This window comes from Vulpes lagopus, chromosome 1 (assembly GCF_018345385.1).
Source record: "Vulpes lagopus strain Blue_001 chromosome 1, ASM1834538v1, whole genome shotgun sequence".
Lineage (NCBI taxonomy): Eukaryota > Metazoa > Chordata > Mammalia > Carnivora > Canidae > Vulpes > Vulpes lagopus.
In genome coordinates, this window is record NC_054824.1 from 162,710,636 (window position 1) to 162,735,759 (window position 25,124).

Here is a 25,124-nt window from a genome sequence, read left to right on the forward strand (position 1 = left end):
TCTCTACTTCATTGATGAGCAAAGACACTGAGAAGACTCACAGCTTGAGGGCAGAACTACATTACTTTTTGAAAGCAATGAAAATATCCAATGCTAACATGTCCTTGACTTTGCATAAGTCATTTCCTCTATGTTGAAGATGTTTCTAATTACCTTATTTAGTTAATGAATTTTAGTCTTGACTAAATATAATCCTATAAAATCCACACAGCTATCATTCCATTTATCCATTTTCAACTTGGCACAGATTTTTCATTCCTAAGTTATATTAATGGATATTCTTCTTTATTCCCAATACACTTGTATAACATATAATATCACAGAGACAAGAGACAAGAGAAATCAGTTCATCTTTTTGTTACCCAAAATGATAGTGCTTAGAACTTAATAAATACTTAGTATTTAATAATAATATTTAATAATAAGAGAAAATTGAAAAAAATAATAAGAGAAAATTGAATGGATTTATTTTTCCTAGCAACACATTCAAGGCTGATGTTTTTCTTAACTTTACATATAGCTCACTACATAAAGATTGAAATTTCTTAAATGGAGAAAAAAATAGCTATGGGAAAGCAATGTTCTTCAAGCTCTCTAAGAACCTCCAGAACACTCTGGTAGAATATGTTGAAAATACACACTTTTGCTTTATAAATAGGATTTTATATAAATCCAGCATAAGAAGCTAGAAATGGATCTGACATATGAATTCGATATATTTTAAGAAGTCTGGAATATGTACCTGAAATACGAGACATCCTTGTAGAAAAGTAACATTGCTCTAAGTCTTCAAAATGAGCAGTGAGTCGTTTTCTTCGTGATGCTAATGTGCTGTTATACCAAGGCTGCTTCTTTGTCTAAAGTAGTTAACAAGAAAAGACACTTGTAACTTAGAACAAATGACAGTCTTTTTCTGCACAGAATATCTAAATGATTGCAAATTCAAAATGTCAACACATTAAAATAACAACAAATAGTAAATACTCATAGTTCTTAGACCATATTTTTCTATTTTTATTTTAAAATGCAAATAAGCTCAGGGTTGGGAGGCCATGAGGAGGAGTTGGGAGCCAGGTCCTGATCCTTAGCCTAGAATTTCTGGGGAGTCAGGTTATACTATGGAAGGGAGGGGGTGAATCTATTACCATACCTCAGGTACCATACCTCAGGTAACAGGGGGGTGCATAGGTGGGGAGAGGAACCGGTGGCCCACAGGCCAGAGAGGAGGGAGTTCTACGAATGGCAAAAGGCTTGAGGATGGGGCCACTTGGGGTAGGCGGACAAGGCAGCCCTGCAGGGGCAAGTGGTGAGTCCCACCAAGTGGTGAGTCCCACCCCCTGGTTGGTACAATATGGTTTGCTATAAAGCTCAAGCCTTCTAGCCAAAAAATAAAATAAAATAAAATATGCAAATAGGCTCTAAAGGCCAATTTTATAAGAATGAAATAGGAAACCTCTTTCAACTCTCCAAATTAAATGAAAACAGAAATCATTAGAACCATCATGCCAAATTTACAATTTTGAGGATTTTAAGATAAATTGTTAGAAAACAATGTTCAAAAGAAAACTACTTTTTCACCACCCTTATATGGACTCCTTGAATAACAGAAACAGTACTTGATTGTCAGAGTATATATTTAAGTTAATACTGATTACTAAATTAAGGGGCAGGGCGGCTCCAGTGGCCCAGGGGTTTAGCATCGCCTTCGGCCCGGGGTGTGATCCTAGAGACCCAGGATCGAGTCCCAAGTCGGCCTCCCTGCATGGAGTCTGCTCCTCCCTCTGCCTGCTTCTCCCTCTGCCTGTGTCTCTGCCTCTCTCTGTGTCTGTCATGAATAAATAAATAATATATTTTTAAAACTTAATTAATTAGGGGCAGTAATATGAATTAATTAATAATTAATTAATTAAGGGGCAGTAATGTGAAACATGTATAGACTAGTCTGACATACACATTAGAAGATCAGAATAACTAAATCAGATATATATAAAGCCAGCAAACCTGAAATACCTGAAATTGGTATGTAAATTGGCAAAAAACCTAAAATTGGCATGTAAATCTATGAAAAACAAAAACCTATGATCCTCAATATATAATATGCTGAAGCCATGTTAAATCAAAGGATAAGACCATTCTTTTTACAAATGGTTATCATCTATGATTACGCTCGAGGCACACAGACACAAAGATGAGACAGGTAACCAGAACTTGAGATGACACAAGTTAACCATAACTATACAACTGCAAATGTATTTAAGTAATAAATATTAAGGTACTACTACCTTGAATAAAACACTGTAAAGTGACCCTTGCTAAAACTAGATGGTAGAGGGCAGCCCAGGTAGCTCAGCAGTTTAGTGCCGCTTTCAGCCCAGGGCGTGATCCTGGATCTGTCTCTCTCTCTGTGTCTCTCATGAATAAATAAATAAAATCTTAAATAAAAAACAAGATAGTAGATAAAAAGCGTATTTTAAAGCACTGCTTGGATCACAAGAAAATAAATAAGACAACTTTAGAAGGCATAAGAGACATACAACCAAAGAGGAAGCTGAATCAGAGAGGTGATATTAAAGAAAATATAATGATGCAGAGGAGGGCAAAGACAAAAGGAACAATACTTAAATGTACAAATACCTATAAAAGGAAAAAAACACTAAAACTGAGATTTAGAGGCTGAAAAGTAAATCTGTGAGCCAGAAGATAAATCTAAAGGAATTAACCAGAACTAAGGATAAAAGAAAAAAGGACAGAAAATTTGAAACAGAGACTAAAAACAATCAGACAGAAAAGATAACTTACCTGACAGGACCAACAACTAAAATAGTTAACAGCAATAAAAGAGGCTAGGGGAGTGAACTTTGGTTATGCTCAAAAAATGGAGAGAAAACAATTCCAATCTAAAATTCAAATCCTGACAAAACTATCCAGCAACAAAATAAACATTTTTTTCATGTGAATGAAAACAAAGACTGCTGCCTATAATCCATTTCTTTTAAAAAAAAGTGTGAAATCATGTGCTTAAAAAATTCAGTATTGAAACCAGAAGGCCTGAGACACAAAATGAAAAGAAGAAAAGTCTAACCAAATAAGTAATTTTAAGTATTTTAAACATTGTTTTTAACATTAATTAGAATATTAAAATTACGGGCCTTAAGAATAAGACAGAGTAAATACACCAAAAAAAAGCATGTAAATCAGAAGAGTGAAAAAAGTCTCAATTCTGGAGCACTTACATTATTCAGGAAAGTAATTAAGGTGTTAAATCTTTTTTTTTTTTTTTAATTTTTATTTATTTATGATAGTCACAGAGAGAGAGAGAGAGGCAGAGACACAGGCAGAGGGAGAAGCAGGCTCCATGCACTGGGAGCCTGATGTGGGATTCGATCCCGGGTCTCCAGGATCGCGCCCTGGGCCAAAGGCAGGCGCCAAACCGCTGCGCCACCCAGGGATCCCTAAGGTGTTAAATCTAATGAAAATATGTTCAACATCACTGATCATCAAGGAAATATAAATGAAAACCACAATGAGATATCACCTCACAACTGTCAGAATGGCTAAAGTAAAAAAAAACACAAAAAACAACAAGTGTTGACAAGAGAATAAGGAACCCTTGTACACAGTTAGTGGGAATGAAAACTGCCACTGTGGAAAACAGAATGTCACAGAATTAAAAATAGAACCGCAATATGATCCAGTAATTCCTCTCCTATGGATTTACCCAAACAATATGAAGATACTAATTCAAAAAGATACAAGTAGGTTTACCACAATATTATCTGAATAGCTGAACTATGGAAGCAGCCCCAGCGTCCACTGATAAATGAATGGATAAAGAAGTCACATACACAGAGACACACACAGTAGAATGGATAAAGATGTCAAGCACACATGTGTACACGCATGCATGTGCACACGCATAGGCACAGAGGAGGGAATATTACTTAGCCATGAAAAAGAACAAAATCTTGCCATTTTCAACAACATGGATGGATCCAGATAGTACATGCTAAGTCAGAAAAAGGCAAATGTCATATAATTTCCCTCATATGTAGAATTTAAGAAACAAAACAAAGGAGCAAAGAAAAAGAGACAAACACTCTTAACAGAGAACAAACAGATGGCTACTAAAGGGGGGGTAGATAGGGAGATATAGGGACGCTTGGGTGGCTCAGTGGTTGAGTGTCTGCCTTCAGCTCAGGGCATTGATGCCGGAGTCCCAGGATCGAGTCCTGCATTGGGCTCCTGCATGGAGCCTGCTTCTCCCTTTACCTAGGTCTCTGCCTCTCTCCCTCTCTCTCAAATGAATAAATAAATAAATCTTTAAAAAAAAAAAAAGATAGGGAGGTGTATGAGATAAGTAAAGGGGATTAAGACTATACTTATCACAATAAACACTGAGTAATGTATAAAATTACTCAATCACTATATTGTACACTTGACTAATATAACATTGTATGTCAACTATATTGGATTTTTAAAAAAATTTTTAAATATGATAATAGGGGGATTCCTGGGTGGCGCAGCGGTTTGGCATCTGCCTTTGGCCCAGGGTGCGATCCTGGAGACCCTGGATCAAATCCCACATCGGGCTCCCGGTGCATGGAGCCTGCTTCTCCCTCTGCCTGTGTCTCTGCCTCTATGTGTGACTATCATAAATAATAAATAAAAATTAAAAAAATAATTAAATATGATAATAGGTCTAAATTCTGTTTAGGTGTTAAGTTTGGATAAATTTCAAGGATAACTACTGAAAGCATAGTAACAGAATAGGTAATGTTTAAAACGTTAAAATGGTAGGAAAAGGGGGGTAAAAACATAAGAGAAAAACACAAAAATTGAGACAAATAGCAAGCATTAAAGAGTAAAACAGTGAAACTATATCAATAATTGTAATAAATATACTAAATTAGTGATAGAAAGGAATTTTAAAATATAAACTGTATGCTATCAGCCAAAAAAATCACTGAAAACATAAAGACACTGAAAACCTGGAAGTAATACCATGAAAAATAATACACTAGGCAAATGTAATCAAAGGAGGAAAAACAGACTCAAGATGAAAAGCATTAATGGAACAGGAAATAGCACCGGGAAGTGTAAAAGTTTCAATGTGATAATTGTACACCTAGTATACATATAATAGTACAGCCTCAAATATATATATAAAGCAAAACTTCCTACAGACATTGACAAACCCACCAAAAGAGCAGAAGATTAACCTCATCAACTCAACAGAGAAATCGATATGATCTAATTTTTAAAATTTAATGAATTACATATAGAACGCTGTATCCAATGAGAAACAGATTTTTCTTAAGCATACATGGGACATTTACAAAACTGGCATGTGCTGTGACACTAGATATGTTTATAATCTCAATAGGTCAGAATTTCTTAAATGGAATACAAAGGGCACTGATTATGAAAGTTACAAATTCAATAACGTCAATTAAGAAACTCTTGATCAAAATTCATCATTAGAGAGAAGATACAAACTGGATGATATTGGCAACATTTGCAACACCTAAGAAACAAGTTATTACTACTTTGAATATACATATATAAGTTTCTTCAAGTAAAAAAACAGAAGATTGATATAAAAAACTTAGAAAAGACATCAAATGCTATTTCACATAAAGTAAAGGACAATAAATATAGGACGCTGGCTTTAGAGTGTCGGAAAAATAAGAATTAAAACCACAACTAACTTATATTCCTATACACTAAAGTGGCAACCATTTAGAGGTTGAATAATACTAATTACTGACAAGGATGTGTGGTGAAACTAGAATTCATATACTTCAGTGATAGGAGCTTTAAATTAATAAAAAGACTTTAAAAAGAATTTGATATCTCAGAATACAAAAAACATTGATATGTCTACTCTGTTACCCTCACTTCCTCTCCTACGTACGATATCTAGGGAAACTCTTGCACCTGAACAATCAGGAGACATGTGTACAAAGATGCCTTTAATGTCAAAAACAGAAACTCTGATGAATCAACTACACCCATAGAACTAGAACAAACAGCTACTAAACTCAGGAACTAAAGTCTAAAAAACAATTCTGGAAAAAACTACTCATAATATCATTTTTAGAAAGTCTACATATAGCTAAACCAAATAATACAGGCTTACATATATGCACAGTAAAACTATTCTAAAAAGGCAACTCATTGATAAACACAACTATCAGAAAAGTAGCTCTGGGGACGCCTGGGTGGCTCAGAGCTTAAGCATCTGCCTTTGGCTCAGGGGGTAATCCTGGGTCCTGGGATGGAGTCCATGTCAATCTCCCCTCGGGGAGCCTGCTCCTCCCTCTGCCTATCTCTGCCTCTCTCTGTTTGTCTCTCATGAATAAATAAGATAAAAATCTTAAAAAAGAAAAGAAAAGAAGCGAAGCTCTGGACATGAGGCAGAGTGATGGAATTTGTAAGAAGTACCATTAATGTTCTAGTAATTAACATCAAGAGCTCAGCCCATTGAGTTTCTTTAATTGCAATTGTGCTTCTAAATTACATATTCATGAAATATATTCCTTTTTAAAAACCAACATAATTTTCATAAATTCTAAGCAGAAGAATCTAGATTTTTTTAAAAAGTGATCTGCTCTAAATTAAATCTTTAAAAAAGGGAGAGGGAGGAATCCCTGGATGGCTCAGTGGTTTAGTGTCTGCCTTTGGCCCAGGGCGTGATCCTGGAGACCCGGCATCGAGTCCCACATCAGGCTCCCTTGCATGGAGCCTGCTTCTTCCTCTGCCTGTGTCTCTGCCTCTCTGTCTCTCGTGAATAAATAAATAAAATCTTTAAAAAATAAATAAATAAAAAGTGATCTGTTCAATGGAAATACAGAAAAGATTTTAGTTTGAAACGTGAGAATGATTACATAACAAAAATCAAGAGTATACAAGAAGCAGTCAAAAACAGTTTGCCTTCCAGTTTTTTTTTTTTTTAAGATTTATTTATTTATGATAGAGAGAGAAAGAGAGAGAGAGAGGCAGAGACACAGGAGGAGGGAGAAGCAGGCTCCATGCCGGGAGCCCGGGACTCCAGGATCACGCCCTGTGCTGAAGGCAGGCACTAAACCACTGAGCCTTCCAGTTTTTATAACAACTTTTTTCACAATCATTTTGCTATTTACTCTTAGCTTTTCCTTAATTTATTTTTTCAGTGCAATTCCTTTCTAATCCATCCAAAATTAGGTTGCTTCATAATTCTTGGTAAAAATGCATTACCTAGCCCATCGCTATATATTAATTACTAAATTTACAAATAAAATTAATATAAATGAAAAAGAAATATGCTAATAGTGAAGGGACAGATAGAACTGGCTGTAAATAATCTACAAGGCCAATCATCAGAATGAACATGTTCAGAATAAGACCTAGAAAAAAAAAAAAGATCTAGATATATAGGTAGGATATAAATAAACATGGCTAAAAATCAAAAGGAAATGCTCATCACTTGTGTTGTGTTATCTAGATTATCCCTAAAGAAAAATGGCCACATTGACCAAATATCTGATGTAGTATTTCACTTAACATAATAACTTATAGGTCTATCCATGTTGTAGCCAAGATTTTCTTTTTTTCTTTTTTAAAGATTTATTAGAGAGAAAGACAGAGACAGAGAAAAGAGAGAGGAAGAAACAGATTCCCTGCTAAGCAAGGAGAGCAACTCAGAGCTCAGTTCCAAGACCCTGGGATCATTGCCTGAGCCAAAGCCAGACACTTAACCAACTGTGCCATGTAGGCACCCTGATTTTCTTTTTTTTTTTATGGCTGAATAATCTACTATTGTGTGTGTGTGTGTGTGTGTATGCATGCAACTTTTCTATGCATTCACCCACTAATGGGCAGATACAGAAATAGAAAGACATGCTTAATACATGCTTATGTTTTATACATGTATGAAATACATATATGATTGTATAAATATTATTATATACTGAGAAGCATGGATTAATCTCAGCTAGTCTGGACTGCCCACGTGGTTATCTCCAGACTCTTGCCCACATTATGGAACATATTCACTAAAAAAAGATAAATGATATTCTGTAACCATAAGTCAGTGGGATGTTCTAGAGCGATGTATTAGTCTGTCAGTATTGTTTAGTAATAATAAATGGCTTTATGATTCATACCCGGTTTCAGTAGAGGCTTTAAAGGCTGGTTACATAACTAGAATGTACTGCCTACATGACTAACTTAAAATAAGAGACCCTGCCTATAAGCCATCTTTGGATTCCTATTAATGAGGTACTTATGACACAAGCCAGTAGTAGTTCTAAACCTGGAGAAAAAGCAATTCCTATGTGACCCAGTGTGGAAGGACAAAGAAGCCTAGGCCTGAAATCACCACATCCCTTTCAATGAGTATCCTCCTCCTGCTTGGCTGTATGGTATCCAGTGCCTTTAATCAAGCTGTTCCAGAAGCATAAACTATTTGACTTTTGTGATCCTTTCATTAATCACTTAAGGTGATTAATATGTAATTAATGCATATATATATATCTGTATAGATAACATAGATTATATAAACATACATATACATATGTCTCCTAGTTCTGTCCACTTGGAAGGCCTACAAGCACAGAAACTTGGAAGAGCAACGAGCACACTTAAAACCCATATCTTGTTTTTTTACATAACATTCTCCATTAAAAGAAAAGAAATAGTGTTTCCTGGATACATGGCTGATTCTAGGACTGGGGCAAGTTAAGTACAAGATGATGCTGGAACACCTTTTTGTCTACGATGTAAGGAGGTACCTGAAGAATGATAGGAACATGTCAAAAGGATGTGGAAATCAACTTGAAAGAGTTCCAACTAGACAAATATGGGACAACTTAAGTTTCAAAATGATTAACAGAATGAATTACAAATCCATGAACCCATAAGGATATGAACAAAGAGGAGGGAAAGATCTTACTTATAGTAGAAATGCTAAAACGTATAATAAGGAATTAAAAATTATCATTTGGGCAATAGCCATACCAATAACTGTTCTCACTAAGATTTATTAAGATCTCAGATGAGAAAAAATGGTAATTTTACAATAACGAAATTTGACAGGTAAATGATCCGAGTTAACATCATCAGTATTTAGCAAAGAGGTATCATATGTACCCAGATATGAGAAACTAAAAAAAAGGGTACAATAACATCTCTGTAGTATTCCTGGTTAAAATGGATAATCTGAATCTAATCATAAGAAAACATCTGACAAATTCAAATTGAGGGATGTTCTACAAAATAAATAACTGAATACTCTTCAAAAATGTCAGTGTAATATAAGACTGAGGAACAATTAAGATTTTTAAGGAGACGGGTACCTGGGTGGCTCAGTGGTTGACCCTCTTGCCTTTAGCTCAGGTCATAATCCTGGGGTCCTGAGATTGAGTCCCACATCAAGCTCCCCGTGGAGACCCTGCTTCTCCTTCTGCCTATGTCTCCGCCTCTTTCTCTGTGTCTCTCAAGAATAAATAAATCTTTTTTTAAAAAAGGTAATAGGGATCCCTGGGTGGCTCAGCGGTTTAGCGCCTGCCTTTGGCCCAGGACGCGATCCTGGAGTCCCGGGATTGAGTCCCGCATCGGGCTCCTGGCATGGAGCCTGCTTCTCCCTCTGCCTGTCTCTGCCTCGCTCTATCATGAATGAATAATGAATGAATGAATGATCTTTTAAAATAATAATAAAAAAATTAAAAAGGTAATAAAATCTACAGCTGTACCATAGGTTCCATAGCTATTCTACTATGATTGGGAGTATTTATTTTTGCAGAATTTTTATCTATACAAATAATACTGGCATATAATCTTTACCAGTACTTTGAATCATTTCTTATAATAAATCTCTATATAATGATCAATTCACATTTTTGCTTACATCTTATGCATATATTGCCAAATATTCTTCCAACTCTCTTCCCCTCTCCCAAACTCACACAACCACACACAGCACAGAAGATTATTTCCAATTTTGAAAAATCCTGAGCCATATCTATTAGGCGACTGTTTTGTAACCTTACATTACTTCATATTTTGTTTGTATTATTTGGGAAGGTAAGTATTATTTTATATATGAGCTAATGATTTGAATTTTCACCTCTTTTTTCTTGAACTTTTACAAATAAACTTTTACATTTTTTACCATTTTCTTTTCTTTTTATCAAAAAGATGAAATGGATATAAAAAGCTTTCATTATTTTGAAGCAATCAAACTAATTGCCTATCATACTTAAAATACCTTTCCTAGTTTTTTAAATGTTGTTCATTGTTAAAATTCTGTTAATGTAAAATACAGGCTTCTTTCTCAATTTCCAGAGTCCTATTATTATCTATATCATTGCTTAGCTGATCTAGATGCTCACACGAAGTGGTTTTCCACAAATAGTTTCCTGGCTATCAAAACACCATTTACGCCATTTACTTAAATCCTCACTTTCGCCACTGATCTGCATAACCACCTCTACCTCATTACCTTCCAGTTTGATTTTAAATTTTATTGTGCTCCTTTTGTTACAGCAATCCTAGAAGACATATTAATGATTTATTAGATAAAAACCCTTGTGATTATCACATCTCTGAATCATTCATCCTACTAATGAACTTTAAAGTCAGTTGGTCACACCCTCTGCACTCTTAAAAAAACTATTGAGTTTTGGGCAGCCCGGGTAGGCTCAACAGTTTAAGCACCGCCTTCAGCCCAGGGTGTGATCCTGGAGACGCGGGATTGAGTCCCATGTCAGGCTCCCTGCATGGAGCCTGCTTCTCAGTCTGCCTGTGTCTCTGCTTCTGTGTGTGTGTGTGTGTGTGTGTGTGTCTCATGAATAAATAAATTAAATCTTAAAAAAAAATATATTGAGTTTATGGAATCACATTAAATTAATAGTTATGGCAACTGATCTATTCAAATTGTTCTATAACTGCTTCAATCTCTTTCAATATTTTTAATTTATCTTAAAAATTCTGTATTTCATTCAGATTTATTTTACTAGTATGCATAAGTACTGTCCAAATTATTTTAATCTATTACATATTATAAGTCAATCTCAATTATATACTGAAACATTTTATACGTGTTCTTTTTTTATTTGTCCCTCTTCACTGACCATCTTAAGCTTCAGGGGACCTGGGTAGCTCATCATTTAAGTGTCCACTCTCAGTTTCTGCTGGGATTATGATCTCAAGATCATGAAACTGAGCCCCCGCCCTTAGGCTCATGCTGGGTGCGGAGCATGCATAAGATTCTCTACCTCTCCCTCTGCCCCTCTTCCAGCTGGTGCCATGTATGTGAGCTTTCTCTCTCCTTCTCTCAAATAAATGAAATCTTTAAAAAAAAAAAAAAAAAAAACTCCCAGCTTCTTGAGCTGAATGTCTAGTTCGTTTATATTCATTCTCATCTAAAAGTGTATCCATTTAATAATACAAATTTTTGAGGACAATTCTGACCACATTTCAAAATTTTTGACATGTAGTATTTTCACTAGCATTACTTTTTTAATTGTACCACCATCTGGGACTACTCTTGGACACAAAGGTATACAGAGAAATTTAGTTTACTCTCTTCCAAATTATCTGTCTAAATTATTTATTTACTTGGGGATCCAATTCACAAAATGTAGACGATACCATTTATCCCGTTTTAGAATCATTCCACTTTCCTAAATGCTCCAAGACTATTATCAATAATGTATATCCTTTGAGGCTCCTAAGTGGCGTAGTCAGTTAAGCACCTGACTCTCTTGGTTTCAGCTCAGGTCATGATCCCAGAGTCCTGAGACTGAGCCCCACAGGAGGGCCACGCTCACCAGAGGGTCTTGCTTGAGATTTTCCCTTTCCCCCTCCCACTTCTGCACTCCCTGCTTCCTTCTCCCCCCCGCCACTCTAAATGGGTAAATCTTTCTTAAAAATGTATATTCTTTGATGCAAAGCATAAAGTGAGACAAGAACCTATTAAACCCAGCTTAACTGATCTCACTCAAAAAAAAAAAAAAAATCCACAAAGTCTTTATAATGGCCTAAGAAAGTCATGCAACAAGTGGCCTCTGTTGTTTTATTTCATTTCCACTTTTCTTCCCCTTGATTATTCCTCTCCAGCCACAAGGGACTTCTAAACTATGTCTGGCATGCTCCTACCTCAGGGTTCACTTATTAACCCTCTGCTCATAACATGGAAATTCCAGATATACATACTCACATGGGTTTGCTCCCTCACCTCCACTTTGTTCAAAGGAGTCACTTTTATTACTATTAGTATTTCTCCAACTAGACTGCGAGTTTGGTTACAACAGGGATCTTTCTTTTGTGTTTGTTCAATAATGTATCCCCAGAGCCTGTAATAGTACCTGGTAAATAGCACGTACTTCTTCAAAAATGAATACATAAATAAAAAAATTTTTAATCTGTTGGTTTTGGGATATCCGGTGGCTCAGATGCTTAAGTATCTGCCTTCAGCTCAGGTCATGATCTCAAGATCCTGGGATCGAGCCCCACATGCACCGAGGAGCCTGCTTTTCCCTCTAATCCTCCCTGTTCCCTGCTCCTTCTTTTGTCCTCTGTCTCTCTCAAATAAATAAATAAAATATTTTAATAAAAAAATCTGTTGGTTGAATAAATAAGTATTTAAAAGCATAGGCTCTGAAACCATAATGCCTAAGTAAAATCTCAGCACCCTCCTCTTACTAGTTATATTACCTAGAGCAAGCTCCTTAACTTTCCTGTGTCACAGTTTTCTCCTCAATAAAACAAAAATAATAGTAATAGTACTTATCTTACAGGGAACCTTGGAGAATTAAAGTAATTAATACATGTAAAGTTCTTTAATGTCCATGAATAGTAAGTATAAAATAATGATGACTAATGCCCATTACTTTAATTCATTCTTGAATTAAGAATACTTCAAACTCATCCAGCATGTTTAAATTTTAATCAATTTTCTAAAAATTTCATAACAATTTTTGCCTTATATAAACTCCAATGCTTATGCTATGTCACACAAATTATTACTACATTGGGGAACTATACCTTTTCTTTATGTAAAAAATGTTGCCTTTTACACTTTTCTCCTTGAGTCCTATTTTGGTATGCACTTTTCTTTCTTTGTTTTTGCTATATTCTTTAGTATTCTTACATTTGCCAGGCTTATCCTCAACTATTCCTCTATTTTCAATCCTTTTTTTAAAATAAAGATTTTATTTATTTATTCATGAGAGACACAAAGAGGCTGAGACAAAGGCAGAGGGAGAAGCGGGCTCCTCACAGGGAACCAAATGCGGCTCACTGGAACTCCAGGACCATGCCCTGAGCCAAAGGCAGACGCTCAACCACTGAGCCACCCAGGCGCTCTATTTTCAATCCTTTTTCTGTCAATATGCATTAGGTCTATCTATAAAGAGTACAGCTAGAAATGAAGGGCAGGCCTTCAACACAGTATGTCCTATCAGTTTTATCCTATAAATACTAGAAGGATTTCCTCCTCAACAACCTCCCTGTCCTCCAGCAGATGCTAACGTTGAAATCTTCCAGAAGACCCAGCCTATGTCATCCTTAGGCACACTTGACTCTGCACACTGTGACTTTCATGTTAGGAAGCCTTCTTAAGTGTTTTTTTAATCCTGTATACATTCTTTTAAGTTTTCAGTGTGAGGATAGTAATAGATCAATGAGATTTCTTGTGAGTGAAGCCTGAAGAGACACTAACATACTGAATGCCTCAGGATACCATCTTAAACCAGAAATCTCCTTTATTGCATGATAATAGTAAGTGCTGTTCTAAAAATTGAAACAGAAAACAAAACACTATTCTTATTACTTTTCTTTTATACCCAGATTCAACTTCCAGGTTTCTAGTTCACTGCTAGGAATTCAAATAAATACGATGTAAATGGCAATAATAGAAAAACCTTTTCTTGTTCCTCTACAAAGAGACTGTCAATGCCCTCCAGCCAAAGCCCAATAGAAACACACACCTGTAGGTGAACAATTTTTATTTACTGCTCACTGCCAACAAACAATACAACACACTACAGGTAAGGGAGAGTATCTCAGTTAAGAACAAACTTACAGGATACAAGTTCATGTTCAGTGTTTGAGGGAGGGCTCTGGATTGGATACTGTCAAGAAGTGGAGATAATTCTGCGATTGAGCATCTTCTTAATTAGAAGGACAAAAGACTACAGTAAAACTAAAGTTGCAAATAGTAAAGCAATAGCAATTGTCCATATTAGCTAGGAGAGAATTGCCTCTGGTATTTTTTTTCTGGCTTGCACAGTGATTTTGTTTTTGTTTGTGCTTAGTTAGGCAGTTTATAAAGTGACCTTACTTGTTGTCTCACTTCATCACAGTCACAGGGTGGATGTATCTGATGCTGATATTTTGTGAGATTATACTCAAAAGAACATCAAGGTCCAGCTATGAATGCAAAGCCTGTTTCCAGATTCAAAGACTGCCTTTCCCTCTCAAGTTTTTAAGATATGCTTCAACTTAATGCTTTAAAAATTTCTCCTGATATATTCTATATGTCTTATAAAAACAAGATGATCTGATGTTTTCATGGTTGTTCAGTAATAGCTACAAAGCAACCTGTGAAATTACTATTAAAAAAAAAAAAACAGGCCAAATACATGCATGCATATGAAGATAACACACGATGTTCAGAGTAGTTATTCCAACTAACCATGAAAGTAACAGAAGTAATCATCTAAGCAGTGGGAAAAGAAAAACACAAACAAAAGCTCCAAAAGATCTAAAAGGATTTTCTTTTTACTTTGATAAAAATAACCACACTACACATAAAGTGAATATATAAATGAACATTTATAAAAATATCTCATGGTTTCCCTTTTACTATGAAGGATAATATTAGGACTATTGCTAAATTTTACAGGGATTAGACAATAGTACTATATTACCCATGTTAACTTTTTTAATTTTAAAGTTATGATTATATGAGGCAATACCTTTATTTTTAAGGAAATATACACTAAAGTTTTTAGAGGTAAAGAATCAGTATGTCTGTACCTAACTCAATCTAGAAAAGAAAATTTATGTGTATTTAAGCAAAAGACAGAATGAGAATGAACAAATAAATGTGATCAAATGTTAACATTTGGACAATCCAGATAAAGGATACAAAGGAATTGCTTTTACCATTTTGGTTACTTTTAACTAATTCTAAAATTATTTCAATATAAAAAGTTAAGAAAACAAAAGGCCCAGCCTCAAAATTAGATTTGACAAATTATCAGCATCCCCGAATTACAGATGGGAATAAAAGCCAAAACAATCATACAATTAATTAGAAGAGAAGTGAAGCTGAAGTGTATTTTACTCAAATCTGTAGTTTACTTCCCATAAAAAAAAGCTTAACATGTCAACATAACAATGAGTAATTCATAAATAGATTATAAACATCCCTGCGAAAAAATAATGTGCTGATTATTCATAATTTCATCTTACAGTATTTCCTTCCCTTCAAGGTCTGATGTTACTAGTACTTAAAAATTTTTTTTAATTCATCACTGATGACCACATAAATAGCTGCTTATGCATCAGAACTATCCGAGTCCAGGCAGCCCCAGTGGCTCAGCGGTTTGGCGCCGCCTTCAGCCCAGGGTGTGATCCTGGAGACCCCGGTTGAGTCCCATGTCAGGCTCCCTGCATGGAGCCTGCTTCTCCCTCTGCCTATGTCTCTGCCTCTCTGTGTGTCTCTCATGAATAAATAAATAAAATCTTAAAAAAAAAAAAAAAAAAAGAACTATCAAACTCCTAATCCATGCCACAGCATTCAAAAATAGTCATGTTTATGACAGAACATTCCAGCAGACTAATCAATGATTTTAAAACTCAGGTGATTATGTTCAGTGTAACACAAAAACATACTGCTAAATATATTATTTACCTGAGAACTGCCACTGAAACCAGGAGGTTGGCTGTATTCTGTGGAATCAATAATATTACTGCAAAATGAAGAGAGAAAAATATGATTCAGTGTTCATGTTATTCTAGCAACAGAAAAGGTAAATCCGAAACATATCATATCCAAATCCAGTATTTCTAATTTCTAAGCAAAGAAAATATTTATTGTCAGTAAGTTAGATATCAAATAAACACATAACTCATAAACAAAAAACAGCAAACATTTTAAAAATTTACAAATTCTTCATCCACCACCTTAAACACACCATGAAAGAATATCAGTAGGAAATAATCACAAAACAGGTGTATATAGAAATGTATTTGCTCCGATTTCATTTTCAGACAGGTTAATAAGCCGTCTGGAAGATTATTTAAGGAACAAAGGACTTAAGAGTATTAGGAAAAGAGCACAAGCAAGCAATTAAATTTATAGTTAAGAGATCTTGTTATGGCACTGAAGAGCTATGTGTCCTCAGACACATACTTTATAATCACTCCATTCCCTCATCTGCAAAGTGAGATGAGTGGGGACTAATTATCTCTAGATTATCTAGAGTCCCTTTCAGGTCCAAAATATTATGATAATCATCTCATGTGAAAGAAAATTACCAAAGGAATAGAATAAATGTTAAAATACCAATAATCTTTTTTTCAGAATCCAATACCTATAACACTAGTTTTCTCCACCTGCTCAAACACATAATCTGCTCTCTACATTGGTTTTCATTTAGTTGTTAACTTCTGTGCATTTTCCTATCTAATACTAAAAAAATCTCTGAAACTATGCAGCATTAACCCAAATTACAAAGGAAAGTCACAGCTGTACAATTATATGTCACATAACTACTCTCACTCTCTCACTCAAGTCATTTGCCTCCAAAAGCAAAGGTATATTTCATAATGAAAAGGCAGACTAGGAAATCAATTTCACATATTAGCTATATCCATAATGAATAGGTAGCTTAAAGAAATCAGTGGTTCATTCTTGGTAAAAATACGTGACTACCTTTCCATATTGGGCTTTTATTTGAAAAAGACGGGTTCATATTTAAATTATCAGTAGATATCTGAGAAAATTAAATTATAAAGAATTTTATATTCTGTGAGCAAACTACAATATATTAAGATCATTTAAGGGTGAACATTAAGGGTACCTGGTTGACTCAGTGGGTTAAGTGTCTGCCTTCAGCTCAGTTCATGATCCCAGGGTCCTGGGATCAAGCCTCAAGTCGGGCTCCCTGAAGTAGGGAGTCTTTTTCTTCTCCTTCTCCCTCTGCCTCTGTCCCTCCCCACCCTTGTTCACATGCGCTCGCTCTCTCTCTCATACATAAATAACATCTTTTTTTAAAAAATCATTTAAGGTTGAACATTAAAAAAAAGAGTTTTAAATAAATAAGGGAACTGAATGAACCAAAAAACTGCTATGTACACACATGAAATTAGACTAATATTCATTTGTTCTTTCATTAGCACGAATTTAAGGCAGAGAAAACTAAATCTGCACATTTAACAAATTATATGGGGCAAGAGCCAAAGCCTGTTCCTGTGCAATATTCTACATAAAATTATTAAACAGTTCCCCCAAACAAAGCATGCTATGCAACATGTAACCTGAAAATAATTTAACTTATAAATTTTAATAATTATAATCAAATATAGATTTAATTTCTAAAAATAATACTATTTTATTTCCTTTCTACCACAGCAATAATCCCTAATATTATAAACACTAAAGAAATAATTACTTTTCTCAAATTAATGATTTCTGCTACTTAACACAGAGGTTTTTCTCTGCTACATCAGAGAAATCATATTTCTTTTATATAAGAAATGAAGCATTGAATTCCAAATTCATAGTAAATCCTCATTTACTAAACAACCAAAACTCTTGTGGGTCCCACTTGTGCAGATACTTCCAGATATACCAGAAATCAGTCTTCATGTTTGTTTTTCTTTTCTGATTCTACCAATCCTTTAACTATTCAAATAAATCATCCATTATCAATATGACACATCTGACTACTAATAGCAGCAGCAGCAGCTAACATCTATTGAGTGCTTATGTGCTAGACATCATTCTTACTTTTTAAAATGTATTATCACATTTAATCAGTGAAGATAGGTATTATCTTTATTTTACAACTGAGAAAACTGAAGTATACAAAAGTTAATAATAAACTTGCCTAAGATTAAACTGCTGATAAGTTATATAGTTGAAAATTTGAACCCAGGCAGTATTAACTCCAGAATTCTTATGTGAGACTGCCAGAATGATATGTTTCTTTCTTCTTGAAGAGTATCAATGCCCTCCGACTTCTGAATCAAGTTTCTATTTATCTTCTTTTCAATGTTTTATTCTCAATTCTATGATGACTTCCAAAACTCTTTCACCTCCCAAGGTTTAATGAGCTCTAGAGTAAGGATGCTTGCATTTAGATAGTGGTTATGCCACTAATCTTGTGACATTGGGCAAATTACCTCATCTCTAGGATATATTTCTCTCATCTGTACAATGAAGAGGATTAAAAAAACCTATTGCACAGTATTTGTTCTAAGGGTTATATGAGACAGCACACGTATAAATTACAAAATAGTATCTAATGCATAGATATCACCCTAATAGTTAACAACATTTATGAATAAATACAGTTCTCTAAGTAGTAATTTCTTGATTTTGATGCAAATTCCAACGAAAATTAACAGGAATTCTTTTCTAATACACTGTCTCAGAATCCTTACAAAGAGAGAAATACTATTTCTCATCTCGGTATTTGCAAGAACTTCACCATGATATTTTACAACAAATTTTGTATAAATAAACACTGGTGACTACAATAGCCTTTCTACCAATACAGTTTAGCTTTTAAAAATATCAGGCTCAAAAAGATTATATAAAACTTCAATTCCTAGTACCTGCTCTAAAAATCACATACTTTATGACTTATTTGAAAGTAAAATGTGTTGTGAACAAATTTGTTATCATTTCACTATGAGCATTCAATGTTAAAATATTAACATGCTTAAAAAAAAAAAAAATATTAACATGCTTGACTATGCTGAACTGTCTCTTACTCCTCCGTTGTTATTTTAAAATAACTATTGGGGTGCGGGGAGACAGAACACTAAATATTGAAAACTTCCAAAGGTTTTCAAAAAAAGTTATAGGACCCTACATATCATTCAGCTTGGATTTACTTGAGAAATGAAACTTGAATAGTAAAAATATTAGGCTACAGAGTACACATCTATGGCCTCTAGGAAAATGAAGAAATTCTTTTCCAAGAATTTGAAAACAAACAAAGAAGTTTGTTCTTCAAGGAACTGAAGTTATTAGAGTACTTCAGAACTTCAGGAAAACATTTCTCAAATACTTTACAAAGTATCCTTTTTTAATCGTAGATGGTTGGGTGTAGTTATATAGTGCATAGGGGGACTGTATGAACCAAATGTTTTTGTTGCCTTTTAAAATTCTGCAATTCCATAATTATTCCTAAAGTTGAAAAGGAAAAGCAAAAAGGCAACTGATTTTAACATTTTCTTTATAAGAGCATTTTCCTCAGGGAGAAACTTAATGCTGGCAAATGTAATTGCATATATAATGGAAAAGGGTCTGAAAGAAGAGATCTGAATCTATTTCTTTGCTGCATCTGGAATTCTAGTTGGTAGAATTTCAAAAACAAAAGAATAAGCTCAAAGAATAAAACTGACAAGAATGATCTGCCTCCACAACGAGTAAAAGTCCCAATTTATTATGTTAAGTGCTGTGTTTGACCACTTTATATTCTACTACTACCTTCCAGTGAGGGCAAATAGTTTCCAATTTACTTATAATTCACAGGAGAAAGCAGAATTTTTAATTGTAAGATGATACAGGTTCCACAAATCTTAGTATTCCAAAAACTCAGTTATCTGAAATAATCTTAGAAAAGACTTTAAAATTAAGTAAAGAAAGCAGAAAAAGCATTCCAAAAACAGTAACAGAAGATTCAAAGGTAGAGGATCTGGAGAATGAGCAAAGTATGCTAGGACTTGAGTAGGGGAGACACAATAAATAGCAGAAATGAAAAATGGTTAACAGCACATATAATTTTATGTTTGTATTTAATTATCCTATATCTAAAACAAGGTTACCATGTATTCCTTCAATCCCAGCCTCCCCCATCCCAGACCTCTCACAATCAAGGTATAACCACAATAACAAAGAGGTAAAAAGTTCCCTCTATGACTAACCCAAAAAGACAAAAACCAAGAGGATATAATCACAATATGAATGGAATCAACAAGGAATGATAGGTATATATATCAACAATTTGCTTCCCACCCAAAGACTAATTTTTAACTTTCCTGGCTCTCCCAAGCCAAGAAACCTGATTTCGGGTGTTTCTAAGATACTATAGAAGGATATGTAACTTTACAAAGTTGAGAGTAAAATAGAAGTCTTTATAAAAGACAAAATAAGCTAAAGATATAAAACTTTAGCAGTGACTATTTGAGCTTTCTCTTATGAAAAAATCATACCGGATTTAAAGATTTACCTAGATACATCTCAATAATACAGACATATTCACTACCTGCTAAACCAATGTTTACATATTTTTTTCAAAGATTTTAATTATTTATTCATGAGAGACACAGAGAGAGAGGCAGAGACAAAGGCAGAGGGAGAAGGAGACTCCCTGTGGGGCAGCTCAAGGCAGGACTCAATCCCAGGATCCCCGGGATCACACCCTGAACCAAAGGCAGTCTCTCAACCCCTGAGCAAACCCAGGCATCCCCAATGTTTAGATATTTTTCAAGTATGATCCCCCAAACTTGCCTTTAGGGCAGCCCCCCACGGGGGGGCGGGGGGGGCTAAGCGGTTTAGCGCCACCTTTGGCCCAGGGTGTTTCCTGGAGACCCAGCTCCCTGCATGGGGCCTGCTTCTCCCTCTGCCTGTGTCTCTGCCTCTTTCCCTCTGTGTGTCTCTCATGAATAAATAAATAGAATCTTTAAAAAAAAACAAACATGCATTTAAATCTGGGCTCCAGGGCAGCCCGGATGGCTCAGCGGTTTAGCGCCACCTTCAACCAGGGCCTGATCCTGGAGACCCAGGATCAAGTCCCATGTCAGGCTCCCTTCATGGAGCCTGCTTCTCTCTGTGTGTGTCTCTCATGAATAAATCAATCAATTAAATAAATAAATAAATAAATAAATAAATAAATAAATAAATAAATAAATAAATAAATCGATCTGGGCTCCACCTCAGACCTAATGATGAGATTTGGGGGAGGGTTCAAAAATTAAAATCAAGAGTCTTGGTTAATACTTCTAAACATCAGAATTTGGCATATTCGCACCTTAGATTTGAAAACTGGAATGGACTGCAATATCATCAAGTGGTGACAAATTATACTTTATGACAAGAACCCAAAAGGGTTTTTTAAAAATCCTGAAATGCCTATAAATCAAATGCAAATAACAAAGTTTCGGAGTTAAAAGCATTTTGGTTATTTTATGTTTTTGGAACCAAGTCTTCTTTACATATTTTAAGCAGAATAATTAGTCAGCAAACTTATTTTTCATCCTAAAGTGATGTAACCAAGAGAGCAGGGTTATAGGGTCTGTCATAATCACAACTGTATGCCCAGTGCCTATAACAGGGTTTCATACATGTCTTATACGCTCTCCAAAACTGGCTAATTTTCAGAAAAGGTTTTCATAACTTGCTATTTCTCTACTACCTACAAATTTAATGAGAAACTGCAAATATATGAAGACTACCCACTACATTACTGCCAAGGAAGTTTTTCGGTGTTTTGTGTTTTGTTTTAGTTCATGTTGAAAATTCTGTAATATTCTTCATTGTACTCCATCTCCTATGACTTTAATTGCAACTCCTTTGCATAGTATAGTGTCAGGATAAGGCAAGTAACTCCCTAGTACTTCGAACAATAAAACAATCAACTGGTTTTACTACTTCTCCCACATCAATAGGTAAACCATTAAAAAATGACAACACATCATTTATACTCAAAAGCCCTCAATGCAGGTATAGTAGAGATTTCTTAAAATCTAACCTTGGAGATATGAAATAAAGTATCAGCCTAAGTGTGGAGAATTTCATGTATTGTTACAATTCCATTGTTGAACAAAGAAATTAAAGGCTAAATTAAAACTCCTTAGGTTAATGTAGAAAGATTTGTTTAAAATATATAATAAATTAGAGACATATTTGTAAGGATTAGAGTTAGATTTGACCATAAAAATATTTTCATTCCTGGGGCGCCTGGGTGGCTCAACTGGTTAAGCAACAGGCTCCTGATTTAGGCTCAAGTCATCGTTTCAGGGTCATGGGATTAAACCTTGTGTCAGGCTCTGTGCTCAGCACCTAGTCTGCTTGAGATTCTCTCCCTTTGCCCCTCGCCACACTCATGAGCTCTCTAATAAACAAACAAACATAAATAAAATCTTGTTAAAAAACACACTTTGATTCCTATATTTTAAAAAAGTTATCAGGACACCTGAGTGGCTCAGTGGTTGAGTATCTGCCTTCAGCTCTGGGCATGATCCTGGGGTCCTGGGATTGAGTCCCACACTGGGCTCCCTCACAGAGAGCCTGCTTCTCCCTCTGCCTATGTCTCTACCTCTCTCTCTACATCTCTCATGAATAAATAAATAAAATCTTAAAAAAAAAAAAAAAGTTATCTCCCCAAATAAAATAAAGCAATTGAACTAAATAATAAATACCAAAAAGTACTAAGAACTTAAGCTTAATAGTAAGCTTTCCTTACTTTCCTAGATAATTTCCTTTATAGGAAATTACCTTTCCTTAATAGATAAGGAAAGATCCATTAACACTGGATCATAAGCCAGTCAAAGACCAAATATGAAAAATAAGAAATGTGGGGGATGGGGGTGCCTGGGTGGCACAGTCAGTTAAGCATCTGACCTGTGGTTTGGGCTGAGGTCATGATTTCAGGGTCATGAGATCTAGCCCCATGTGGGGCTCTACACTCAAGAGTGGAGTCAGCCTCGGATTCTCTCTCCCTCTGCCCCTCCCCTCCACCTCAAATAAATAAATAAATTTTAAAATTAAAAAAAAAAAAAAAGAATAAGGAATATGGGTCCATTTTCATCTACTATACCAAAGAGCCATCCAAAACTACCATCCACTACCACACACATTTTTTATGACTGAAGGTAAATATAACTGCATACATAAATATAATTGCTCACTGATGCAGGTGAACTAAAGAAGAATTTCATAATCTAGTTCAGAGCCATTATGAAATATCAAATTCTTTTAATTTCATTAATTTACTCAAATTATAAAATATATAAATTCACAAGGTATTAACTAACTACTCTATGTATATATTCTTAATAATAAATAATTCTAGCATCGATAAAGTGACCCTTTGCTTTTCCCACCTATTATATCTACCTATTGGTTCAACTGGACTTTGTCAACAGAAGCACAAATGAAAGGGAAGACTCAAAAATATCTGATAAAAGTAATTAAAGATAAAAGTGTCTTCCATAAAAGTCTTTTCTATTCACATTTATCTTTTATACCACAGAAAACCTTAATAAACAATTCAAATTTTAAAAACATAAATGTGACTTAAAAATTAGTTAAATTGGCAGCCCTGGTGGCTCAGCGGTTTAGCGCCGCCTTCAGCCCAGGGCGGGATCCTGAAGACCCGGGATCGAGTCCCACGTCAGGCTCCCTGCATGGAGCCTGCTTCTCCCTCTGCCTGTGTCTCTGCCTCTCTCTCTCTCTCTCTCTCTGTCTCTCATGAATAAATAAATAAAATCTTTTTTAAAAAATTAAATTTAGGGATCCCTGGGTGGCGCAGCGGTTTGGCGCCTGCCTTTGGCCCAGGGCGCGATCCTGGAGACCCGGGATCGAATCCCACGTCGGGCTCCCGGTGCATGGAGCCTGCTTCTCCTCCCTCTGCCTGTGTCTCTGCCTCTCTCTCTCTCTCTCTGTGACTATCATAAATAAAATAAAATTCTTATATGAAGTAAAAAAAAAAAAAAAAAAAAAAAAATTTAAATTTATGATCAATAGGAAATCTCTTATGGATAAGAGCATTTTAAAGACTGAAGAGTCTAGGGATCCCTGGGTGGCGCAGCGGTTTGGCGCCTGCCTTTGGCCCGGGGCGCGATCCTGGAGACCCGGGATCGAGTCCCACGTCGGGCTCCCGGTGCATGGAGCCTGCTTCTCCCTCTGCCTGTGTCTCTGCCTTGTCTCTGCCTCTCTCTGTGTGACTGTCATAAATAGATAATAAAAAAAAAAAAAAAAAAAAAAAAAATAAAGACTGAAGAGTCTAGATCAGAAAATTTTATTTACTGTATTTATATTTTATTTACTTACTATTTTATCATAAAAAAACAAAAGTTATTCTGCAAATTTAACTCCAGTAACTATCTGGATCACATTAAAGCATACCCACCCTAAGCAGATAGAGAAGCTTAAACTAATACATTATCTCCGAACTAAGTTCTATGAAATTCTGAAAACACAGAGGTAAGAGACTAATAATTGATGATTCTGAAACACTTGCTTAAAAACAAAGAATAAAGCAATTATGAGACAATTATTTCTAAGATCGAAAACATCAATGAGAAAAAGCATTTAAAAATTTAGAAGCATAATTACGGATAATGGCTTTAGAAAAGACTTAAAATCTAGATTTTAGATATTAGATTTTTGGTCTAAGAATGTTTTAACCTAAAAATCACTGTCATTGTCAAGAAAAGAAAAATCACAACAAAAATGTATCATTTTAGTAAAGTATGAACTAAAAAGTTAAAAATTAATATCTCTATATAAATATAATTATATTAATATTACATATTAATAATCCTCTAAAGAACAGATTAAGATGTATGTTCTTGGGCAGCCCTGGTGGCGCAGCAGTTTAATACCACCTGCAGCCTGGGGTGTGATCCTGGAGACCCAGGATCGAGTCCCACGTCAGGCTCCCTGCATTGACCATGCTTTTCTCCCTCTGCCTGTGTCTCTGCCTCTCTCTTTCTCTCTCTCTCAAATAAATAAAATATTAAAAAAAAAGAAGAAGATATATGTTCTTAATTGTACTATCACATAAAAGGACCAATCCAATTTGGCAACAAGTAAAAAAGACTATACTTGCCCACCATTCTCTAATTCACTCATCATTTGACACACAGCTTTGCAACAATAAAGTATAAATTACAGC

At 35.1% G+C, this 25,124-nt stretch overlaps 1 protein-coding gene across 5 annotated transcripts in view; it reads right to left on the bottom strand.

The window, feature by feature from the left end:
• The window catches only part of COP1 (COP1 E3 ubiquitin ligase), a 245,207-nt gene that overhangs the window by 143,359 nt on the left and 76,724 nt on the right, over positions 1 to 25,124 (bottom strand). For all 5 annotated transcript variants that reach the window (XM_041753668.1, XM_041753662.1, XM_041753655.1 and 2 more), the window contains 2 exons: positions 15,902 to 15,959; positions 743 to 857 (listed from right to left, as the gene is read on the bottom strand). In XM_041753668.1, coding sequence (XP_041609602.1) covers positions 743 to 857; positions 15,902 to 15,959 — 173 coding nt within the window. The remainder of the gene's footprint in view (positions 1 to 742; positions 858 to 15,901; positions 15,960 to 25,124) is intronic.